Source organism: Molossus molossus, unplaced genomic scaffold (genome assembly GCF_014108415.1).
Source record: "Molossus molossus isolate mMolMol1 unplaced genomic scaffold, mMolMol1.p scaffold_m16_p_18, whole genome shotgun sequence".
Lineage (NCBI taxonomy): Eukaryota > Metazoa > Chordata > Mammalia > Chiroptera > Molossidae > Molossus > Molossus molossus.
The window spans coordinates 20818410-20829701 of record NW_023425353.1 but is presented as its reverse complement, the minus strand read 5'-3'; the positions used below and the strand labels follow the sequence as shown (position 1 = coordinate 20829701).

The 11292-nt window shown below is 46.2% G+C and overlaps 1 protein-coding gene across 1 annotated transcript; it reads left to right on the top strand.

The window, feature by feature from the left end:
• The first annotated feature begins 2800 nt into the window (after positions 1-2800).
• On the top strand, positions 2801-6586 carry SMIM4 (small integral membrane protein 4). Its single transcript, XM_036267327.1, has 2 exons — positions 2801-3133; positions 6482-6586. Exons 1-2 carry the CDS (start codon positions 2983-2985, stop codon positions 6571-6573), a joined length of 243 nt encoding a protein of 80 aa, XP_036123220.1. The 5' UTR covers positions 2801-2982; the 3' UTR covers positions 6574-6586.
• Positions 6587-11292: the final 4706 nt, after the last annotated feature.

Sequence of the window (11292 nt, the reverse complement as noted above, 5' to 3'; positions counted from 1 at the left end):
GCCAATGGACGCGGCGCGCGGAGCCCGGCCGGCCAATACGTGCGCCCCTTGGCCCGGGAGGCGGGAGGTCCCGGGACGGGGCGGGACGGGCTCCCCACCCCCTCCCCCGAGTCTCCCGCGCGGCTAAATACTCTGCGCCCCCTTCAGTCGCCACGGCGGCTATGGCGGCTCCTTCTGTCCCCCTTCCGGGAAGTTGGAAGGCCTAAGATCAGCAGTCCCCGTGAGGCTCCGGACGGCAGAGCGCGGCGGGTCCACCCCTAGCCCAGTCCTTTCTCCCCCTCCGCGCTCGGGTCTTCCCGCCCCTTTCTCCACCTCTAGCCCTCCTGACCTTAGCTCCTCCGCCCCTCCCCCAGTCCCACTGTGGGGGTCCTGTTCCAGGCCTCCGGCCCCTGACTAGCTTTGGCCACAGATCAGATGCCCGTCCATTCCTCTCCGTCAGCGAATAAAGAGCTTTTACCGCGCGCTCCCCAATGTCATCCCCATGCATGGTGCGACCCGCACAGCCGATGCTGAATCAGCCCCTTCTCTTTCCTGTCTTGTACCTCACCGAGGTGACCCTTTTTAACTTGGAGCAGGACGACTGGGCCTTGTGCTCTAGGACAGTGGGCCAGGAGTCACTGCATCTGCCAGGTTCTGACCTCAGCAAATGGCTGCACCCACCCACCCCATTCCTAGCTTCCCCGCGTAGGCCCTCTCTTGAGATTCCTTGGTCTCCTCTAGCATCTTCGCTAGACTTGACGAGATTCGTTTTTCCTGCTTAGAACCGCTCTCCACCCTTGTTTCTTCTATTCAGATCCGTTTTCTGAGTCCCCATGTGTACCAGTTCATGCACTGGGCCCTGAGGAGATCTAACCAGCCCAGATGGGCCCTGTTATTGGGGGAGCTGGTCATCTGGACACTTTGTTTCCTAAGGGTGTGATACATCCGAATATCCACTGTACCTTGGCTGGATACCTACAATGTGCAGACCCTGGGCCAGGTGCTGAAACAAGATGGAGGCCCAAGGGTGGGGCTGTGGGTGGGTGGCTGTGCCCACCTAAGGGCCTCAGTGAGGTAAGTGGGTACCAGGGAACTGGCCACACGTAAGCTTCATATGGGCAGGAGTTGGGCACTCCGTGGTATCTGACCCCCAGAGTCACCAAGAGAGAGGGGAGTGAGCACTAAGTAGGTATGTGTGAGCAGTTGAATGTATACACCTCAGAAAGCAGGTTATCCAGGCAGCATCTTGGGCATGGCTGCTCAGCCACAGACTCTAGGACTCTTTCCAGGGCCCTGCTTGCACTCTTTCTCTTCCAGCCTTTTTTTTTTTTTTTAAATCCTCTTGAGGACTTTTTTTTTTTTTTTTTTTTTTTTGCATTTATCTTCAGATAGAGCAGGAGGGAGAGAGGGGGGAAGAGAGAGAGAGAAACATTAATGTGAGAGAGACACATCGACTGGTTGCCACCCACACAACCCCAACTGGGGCCGGGATCAAACTGCAACCAAGGTACATGCCCTTAGCGGGAACCGAACCCGGGTCTCTCCAGTCCGCAGGCCAACACTCTAACTGCTGAGCCAAACCGGCCAGGGCCAGCCTATTTTTGTACAGTTTATGTCTATATCACCAAACTCTCTTACTGGTTCTTAGTTTTCATTTGATTTTCTTACATTGTCTAATAGTTGTCTCCCTTCTCAAAGTTAATGAGGTGACAGCCCCTTGAAGATATCAGCAAGCACAACTCAGCAAGAGAGAAGGCTCTTAAGTCAGATCTTTGTTTCTACCTAGTTTAATCTGTTTCTCAGTTCTCCATCTAGAAAAGGTGATGAAAAAGACGAGGCCCAGTAGGCTAGGGAAAGGAGCTAGGGTTCAATAACCCTATTGCCCTGGCCAGTTTGGCTCAGTGGTTGAGCGTTGGTCTGCGCACCAGAGTCATGGGTTCGGTTCCTGCTAGAGGCACGTACCGAAAAAAAAGAAAGAAAAAAAAATCATCATCATATTATAGCTAATCTGAGTTAATCAGTTATTATGCTCCAGGCATTGTGTTAAGCGCTTTATTTGTATTATCTCTCTAAATCCTAACAGCATCAGAGGAAGGTCCCCATTTTGTGTAGCAAATTGAGGCACAGACTAAGGGAGTAGGTGTGGAGGATGGATGTGGTTTGACAAAGCCCATGCTCTTGAGCCATTTTGTTCTGTGATTGTGAATATGATGTATAAAAAGCACGTACAAGTCCCTGCATAACGGTAAGTGCCCCATACAGGAAAGCTTTGATTAATTTTAGAGTTGTTTGTCTCAAAATGGTTACCTAGACTTATGTTGGGATAATGATAAAGTTCATCTTTCAACAGAGCATATCAAATTGTTTTTTTTAAAGTCTAGTTACTGTTCACGATCCCGAAATAAATACAAGGCATAGTGTAATTGCAATTTAAATGTATGGTGCAGTACACGTTTAGTCCATCAGAGAGGGTCATCAGGACTTGAAAAAAAATGGCGGTGACAGAGCAGGGGGGATGGCCGCCAATTCTCAGCATTAGCTTCACAGGGAAGGCCCCGGGAGCTGGCCAGGCCGATGCCACGTGGGAGGTCCCGCCCCCTTGCACCGCACCGCCCCGCCCCGCCCGGCCCCGCCCGGCCCCGCCCCGCCTCGCCCGCCTCGCCTCGCCTCGCCTCCAGAACCGAGCCGCCTGCGCAAACTCCCTCAAGTCAGCCTAGGCTTCACGGAGCACGCGCACTCCACGGCATTCTACTGGCGAATCCCCGCTCTTTACCGTGCTCTGATTGGTGGAGCCGCTCTAGGTCGGAGCTCAGGCCTCGGCTCCTAAAGATCTATCCGTCTGGGGTTGAGGCAGGGGGGCGATCACTTGGCAATCCCGGCCTCTGGACTCGGCAAGGACAGGCGGGACAGCCTCAGCTCCACCTGGGCGCTTCAGTCTAGGGCCTGAGGCAGCCCCGGTCGGTCCTGGTTCCGCCGTCCTCCTCTCCGCGACCTCAGTTGGGCATGTTTTCCAGAGCCCAGGTGAGGCAGGTTCTGCAGCGGGTGCCCGGAAAGCAGCGACTCGGCATCTACAGGTTTCTGCCCTTCTTTTTTGTCCTGGGAGGAACGATGGAGTGGATCATGATTAATGTGCGCGTGGGCCAGGAGACCTTCTGTAAGTGGGGATGCAGGAGCCTCCGCTTCATTTCAGGGAGGCAGGAGGTGGCATAGGACTTACGTTCCTGGGACATATTCATTCCTAAGTTGCAGACCGCTCATTCCACTCAGAGCTGAACTGCATTTACCAGGTCAGAAGAGCAAGTGCGGTTCCGTTCACTGGGCCCTCGAGACCCGCCCGGGCTCTCCTGTAAGTGGGGGCTACAAAGGCACTTTGGCGTCCAACCTTGAGACCTTGTCCACACGTTGAGGAGAGGGCACGTGATTCCACTCAGGACACCCTTCTCTCAAGCCTGCTGGTGACATTGTTTGGGCCTAAGGAGCAGACTTGCTCACAGCACGATAAAGGGGCTAGGATCCTGAGGATTAATGGAAACTCCTGTTAACTGGCCACTCTGGACTCTTCAGCTCAAACCCTGGAGGGAGCTGGTCTGCCCGACTTAGCTAATCACTACCACTTTTTAAAAAAATTTTTTTATTCTTTTTATCCTCACCTGAGGACATTTTTTCATATTTTGTTCAGATAGAGTGGGAGGGAGAGAGGGAAGGAGGTAGAGAGAGAGAGAAAAACATTGATGTGAAAGGGACACACCAAGTGGTTGCCAACCACGACCCAACCAGGGTGGGGGACAAACTGCAACCGAGGTACGTGCCCTTAGCAGGAACCAAACCCAGGTCTCTCTGGACCACAGGCTGACACTCTAACCACTGAGCCAAACCGGCCAGGGCACTACCACTCTCTTTACAGGCAGAGTCATTGGCATCAGGGTCCAGCTCGGTGAACAGAATGCTTGACATTGCTTTGCTGAGCACTAGCTCTGGACAGGCTAGTTTGTCTTCTGGGAAGACTTCCCCAACCCGGACCTTTTCTGCATTGTCCCTCCAGAAACAGTCACTTGTGAATTGCCCACCCTCATTTTAAAATAATAACCTTAGTGCTTTCATCCGATTACCTAGTCTTGATCATCCATTCATCAGTATTTAATGGGCACTGATGAGAGGATATAATGAATAAGGCAGAGGGTCCCCCACCCCAGAAGAGCTCTAACTGGAGAGGCAGGTCATAGACAGCTACTATTAAGTGTGATCAGTGCTCTGAGAAGAATGAAGGGAACATGAGGAGTCTTGGCTTAGGCACTTCATTTGGTCTGGATGGTGCAGGGAAGGCTTCCAGGAGTTACCATGTCAGGTAGGCCCTGAAGATTGAGTAGGTGTCAGTCAGATGAGGGGAACGTTTGTGAAGTTGAAAATGCCCCATACCAGTGGTAAGAGCAGACATGGGGGCATTGGTGTGAAAGTATGCTGGTTGCAGAACTGAAACAGGTGAGCAGAGTTTAGGGATGAAGGGGTTAGAAAGGTGCCTGGGCAGAGCCAAAAAGAGGCTTGAGAACGAAAGGTGTACCCCAAAGGATTGAAGGGTTTTAAGTGGCAGTGGATTAGCACATGTGGAGAATGGCAGGAACACTTAGACTGTGTGTTTGCTCAGATTTGAGATGGTGGCCTGGTCTAGGGTGGGGACAGAAGGGATGCCAAGAAGTGGGTGGAGTTGAGATACCTGAGAGGTAGTCCTGACAGGGTTTGGTGATTGAGTGGATTCAGGAGATGAATGGAGGCTTCTGATAGGACAGCTGGGCAACACAGGTAGGCCAATCCTGTGCTGAAGTGGAGATGTTATACAGCTCTGAAGCACAGGAGGCAGATCTGGGCCATAGATTTGGGTTTGTGGGTCATTCACAAGCGGGTTGTGGTGCAAGTTAAAGTCAAACCCGAACATTTTAAGTGTGACTGAGAGTGGCCAGAGAGGCAAGCAGGGAAGCCAAGAGGGTTTGTTACAACAGAAGACAGGCGGTTCAGAAAGTTTACTATGTGAATGGGAGGTAAGTGCCCCCCCCTACCCCGCCAGGAGAGACTTAAAGATATGCAAAAATCTGATCTGGAAAGAGGGTGGAGAGAGGCTGGAGATACCTTGACCCTTGAGAAGGTGGCAGAGGATGGGAGCAGAGCAGGGCAGAAGTAGCCCTTGCAAGTTAGCCAGAAGAGTTTTTCCTCATTATTTTTCTCTAGGAGAAAAAGTTCATGCCATTTGGAGGTAGTAGAAGAGGGGTCAGGATCATGGCCTGAGGAAACAGGGTTGTCAGGCATCACAGTGGACCCAGGCAGATGTATCAGTTGGCTCCACAGTTCAAAGCAAAGCAGTGACGCATGGAGAAGGAATTTGGTTTAATCTCCAGTTGGTGTTTTGAAGGTGCCTCAAGAAGTTGATATTGATCAGAGAGGGACTTTCAGTGGGTTTGGGCAGAGGGAGAGAAGGAGGGGGTTCTGAGGGAGTAGCCAACTGGCCTGGGGAAGAAGTTGGTCAAGGTCCAAGAATAGAAGGGCTAGAGCAGAATGAATGTTATTTCATAGGAACACTGCCAATGGATGGCAGTTGTGTGAAGGCAGGGAGGTGCTTTATCCTTGTGCTGGGTGGTGCTGCCTGGGACATGGCACAGGACAGGGTCAAGGAGCCGAGCTAGATACTGTTTTCAGTGATTGAAAGGGTGACAGAGAGCAGGTGCCAGTCAGTGCAGAGAAGATAGTGGCAAGTGGCATAAGCCCCAAAGGAAGAGGGTGGTGAATCAGTACTTTGGAAAAGCAGCAGCTGAGAACAAGGAAACTAACCTTGCTTCCCACCTGAGTTCCCAGGTGTGGGGGAGAGAACAGCAGAGAGCCACAGGTCAGGAAGTGCCTTTGAGGGACTAGGTTTCAGTTAAGGATGATTTCAGAGAGAATAGAAATTCTGGGGGATAAGGAAGTGATGGGAGCCTTAAAATCTTAAAACATTGCTAAGAGGGCCCTGGTCGGTTTGGCTCAGCGGTTAGAGCGTCGTCGGCCTGCGGTCCGGAGAGACCCGGGTTCGGTTCCCGCAAAGGGCATGTACTTCGGTTGCAGTTTGTCCCCGGCCCTGGTTGGTCGTGCAGGTGGCAGCCACTCGATGTGTCCCTTCACGTCGATGTTTCTGTCTCTCTCTCCCTCCCACTCTATCTGTGCAAAAAATGGAAAAATATCCTCGGGTGAGGAAAAAAAAAAAAAATTAAAAAAAAAAACAAAAAAACATTGCTAAGAGGTATGCTAGGACGTGATCTTATCTTTGAAGGTACCAACTCTTACCCTGCTATTGAAGTCTGGAACTCCACATAGCCTCACTGAACTCATGTTTTAAGTTGTTTATTTTGGCATTGAATTAAACATTAATGTTGAGATTCAGATAGTCACTGACCTAGACTACTGGTTACATTACTCAGATTTGAGCATTTTTAATTCCTCGGTTTCTTAAAAATCTAAGTAAAATTTTTGTTCAATACAGATGATGTCTACCGTAGAAAAGCCTCAGAAAGACAGTATCAGAGAAGGCTGGAAGATGCATCGGAGACTGAACTTCAACAGTCAATAAAGTGAATATGAAATTTTACTAGTTTCAAATTCTTTAAAAACATACATTCGTTAAAAAATACATTCATTTTCATGTCGGGGGGGAGCATGTTGTGAAGTGTATGAGTGACCACTATGCTGTACACCTGAAACTAATACAAAATAATATTGAATGTAAACTGATTAAAAAACAACAAAACACATTGCGAACATCCCAGCGAGTTCCTCCTTATGCACTTATGGATGATGTTCCTCTGGTTCTAAGGTCTGCATTGGAGAATTTGAACATGCTTGGAAAGTTGCCTCCCATATTTTCTACTTAAGTGACATCTCTGTGCAGTTGTCTATCTGAACTACAGCAGTTTGTCCTTCTTCACATTCTAAGGGAGAAATTGAAGCATAAAAAAATTCTTAGAGTGAGTCCTGGCCAGTTTGGCTCAGCGGTTAGAGCATCGGCCCACAGACGAGAGAGTCCCAGGTTCCATTCCCGCTAAGGGCACGTACCTCGGTTGCAGTTTGTCCCCGGCCCTGGTTGGGGTTGTGTGGGTGGCAACCATTCAAGTCTCTCTCACGTCTATGTTTCTCTCTCTCGCTCTATCTGAAGATAAATGCAAAAGTGTCCTCGGGTGAGGATAAAAAAAAAATCTTAGAGCCCAGCACTGGTGTGGCTCAGTGGTTGAGCATTGACCCATGCACCAAGAGGTTGCCAGTTTGATTCCTGGTCAGGGCACAGGCCCAGGTTGTGGGCCAAATCTCCAGTGGGGGATGGGGGGGTAAGGCAGGAGGCGGCCAATTGATGTTCTTTTTCATCAATGTTTCTCTGTCTCCCTTCCCTTTCCTCTCTAAAATCAATAAAGAAAAAAAAAGTTCTTAGATGCCTAGTATGTGCTAGGCAATGTATAACCAGTCAAGAATTTGATCTGCATACTCTAGTTGCCAGGAAATGGCATTTTCTGCACATTTGGCAAGGAGAAGCATCAGGAGTTGTGTCTGATACAAAGACATATCTGAGTCAGGTTAATTTGATTCTGACTGCCTTCAATAAAAGGTGAAATATTAGTGGGAATATCTGTAATAGTCTCAATTGTAAAGATTTTTTTTTAAAGTGAGCCCTGGCCTGTATGCTCAGTGGTTGGAGTGTGTCTTGGTCAAGGGCATGTACCTAGGTTGGAGGCTCAATCCCTGGCCTCAGTTGGGGTGTGTGTGGAAGGCAATCAATCGATGTGCCTCTCTCACACTGATGTTTCTCCCCCACCCCTCTTTCTACTCCCTAAAAATCAATGAGGAGAAATATCCTTGGATGAGGATTAACAAAAAATAAAAAATGGTGAAATGTTAGCCATAGAGAGGCAGCTTTACATTTATAATTTCCATAGCTATCCCTTAATTTTCAATTGTTTTTGATCATTAAACTTGACAACTAATAAATAATAAACTTGACAACTTGTATTTTACTGCAATTCATTTCATTAGAAAGCTTCAAAAATTGGCAGTCTATTTCAGTAAAAGGATATATCATTTTAATGGTTGAATACAACAATTAGTTTAGTTCTTACAAAAAAAAAAAGAGTATAATTATGTAATAGCCAACATCCTACCTAGAATAAAAGTACGTATCTGGTTAATAATGATCTTCAATAAGGACTGAATATTATTTTTTGATAATATTAAATATATAGGAAAGATTTTTCTTGATTCTACTAATGGTAGATTTTTTTTCCCAGTAGGCAAATATATTTTTTAAACAGTTCTATTGAGGTATAATTCGTGTACCACAAAATTAAATCATTATAAATGTTCCAATTCAAATTCAAATCTAGTTTTGGCAGGACACTACTGTCATCCCAAAAAGTTCCTTTGTGCCCACTTGCAATCAATCCTGCCCAAATTGCTTGGTTCGTTCCCATGCATGCGGTAGTTCTCCAGCAGCAGGCCATGCGGGAGACTTATGTAGACATTCTGTGGTTTTCTCATTTTTAGGTTCTCCCAGTTAAATCTGACTGATCCACTGCTTGTCCAAACTAGGACTGTAACATCAGGTTAGCCAAGTTGCAGGTTTCCCTAGTTTATTTCTCCATCTTTGCTACTTTTAGTTGGTAAAATCACAGACTTCCCCCTGTACCCCAAATTGATGCTACATCCTTTCTGTCAGTAAAGCTTTTTTTTTGAGACCAGCCCCACACTGGGAAAACCACTCACTGCATTTGCCACTGAGCCTGGATGGGGGCTTAGGGGCTGAATGAAAGCAGCCCCAGGCAAAGGCCACAGACTCTTGCTGTTTTTAACCAAAGTATGAGCAGTTTTTCAGGAATAAAATGTTCTCAATTTGTAAAATAAATACAAATAAAAATGCACTTTTCAGATCTCTTGTTCTTACACAGATCTGCCTTAACAAAGAATTTTTATAGTTTTCCTATCTCTGCTTGAATATTTACTTCCCAGGTCACTGTGGGATAGCAAGTGTGGGAAAGTTATTTCTTCTTAAAACATACCTACCCGTTGCACCTAGTCCATGAACTATTTCCTAAACAATTCAAGGATCAATCAGGATGTCTTTCTGTGCAGCCTGAATTGTGAAGTTCTTCAGGCAAAAAATTATAACCTTCCTTACTTTTTTGCAGAATTCAGATTTAACCAGGGACATAAGAGATGTAAGTAAAATTTGTTTGATCTAGACAAGAGCACTGCAACCAGGATAATTATGCAGATTACATTTCTGTCAGCTGCCACTGTTAACATTTTGCTAGTGTGATGGGAATTCCTGACATTATATTACCTGTGCTTATGAACCCCTTTCCTTGCCTGGCTCCATTAATATAAAAGGGCTGGACCTCCATGAGAACTGGGATGGGAGACCGGCTTCACACACCACTCTGTGATGAAGACACTGCTTTCTAATAGCTGCTTAAATAAAGACACTGCTCCTTCCCTAAGAAACTGCAACTTCACAGTGTAAAGCAACCATAGACTTCAGCTAAATCATAGGCTCAGTCTATTGGCAGAGATTTTGCAATCTGACCCAGAACAAGTTTGGATCAGACGGTAGAAAAAACCAAGGCATTTTCACATGCTTGGATAACCACATCCTACACTTTTTGAAACAAGAAACTAGCTACATATTAGCACTAATTTCAAAAGTTTCTATTTTTCATGAATAAGAAGCAAATGATCTCCTACAAACACATCTCTTCCTAAAATTTTTAGATTTTTTTCTAATTTCAGTCCATTTATGTTAGAATCAATTCAGTGTAAAGAGATACTGATTACTCTCATTAAATCACTACCTACAGCAAGCTCAGAGTCACTGCCCACAGATGGACCGAGTGTGAAGACCAGTGATGACCAATAGCACCAGTGAAAGGAAGGTGGTTCTCATGTGCACTTGCATCACTTCAAGAATTGCTGGTGAACCAAATCTCACAGGCATTTCACTGATTAGACTGCAGCCTAAGAAAATTGTGGTATGATTCAATTATATGGCCTTGGTCCATGTTCTCCCATGCCCCATTTTAGAAGTTTAAGTAATATTTGCTACATATAGATAATATTTAACATATACACGTTTTACAAAGAATAGTTGTAAATGTTAATAAAACCATCAGCTAACATCTATGTCTGCTGTGGGTTCCTTCTCTGGCCCACCTTCCTGATTCCATCCTAAAGAGAATCACTAGCCTGGCTGGTATGGTTCGGTAGACTGAGTGTCATCCTATGGATTGAGAGGTCCCAGTTCAATTCCTGATCAGGGCACCTGCCTGGGTTTCAGGCTCAATCCCCAGTAGGGGGAAGTCGATTGATGTCTCTCTCTCACATCGATGTTTCTCTCTTTTAAAAAAAAAAAAAAAAAAAAAAAAAATCAGTAAGAGAATCACTAGCCTGAAATGTGTTAACCTTCCCTAGTTTTCTTCTCTTTAAATATATATATGTTGAGCCCTGGCCGGATAGCTCAGTTGGTTAGAACATCATCCCAATATGCCAAGGATGCAGGTTTGATCCCTGGTCAGGGCATTTACAAGAAGAAACCAATAAATGCATAAATAAGTGGAACAACAAATCAGTGTTTCTCTCTTGCTCTAAAATCAATAAAATTTTTTTAATAAAAAAAAAAATATATATATATATATATAGTGCTGATTTACTGAAGGTCAACAAACCTTTGAAGATAGGGTAATTTCTGACTTCAAGGCAAGGAGACTAGCAAAGCAATTACTAAATTATATTGAAGATACTTTCAGAACACATTAGTTGGATGCTAACTTGTTAATCAAGTTTCAAGCTTTTTTTTTTTTTTTTTAATCCTCACCCGAGGATATTTTTCCATTTTTTGTTCAGATAGAGCGGGAGGGAGAGAAAGGAAGAGAGAGAGAGAGAAACATCGATGTGAAGGGACACATCGAGTGGCTGCCACCCGCATGACCAATCAGGGCCGGGGACTAACTGCAACCAAGGTATGTGCCCTTAGCGGGAACCGAACCCGGGTCTCTCTGTACCGCAGGCCGACGCTCCAACTGCTGAGCCAAAGCGGCCAGGGCAAGTTTCAAGCTTTTTAACTTTGCCTCATAAAAACCTTTTAACCCTCCTAAGGAATTTGACTTCCCTATCAGACACTGGTACTATTTAAGGGAACTTGAATAATTTAAAGGGCACTGCTCTTACATGCTAATTATAGAACTGCAGTGCCCCCTAGTGTCAACTACAAAGCAAACATTTAATAATACACTCCCCCCCCCCCCCCAATTCATTCTA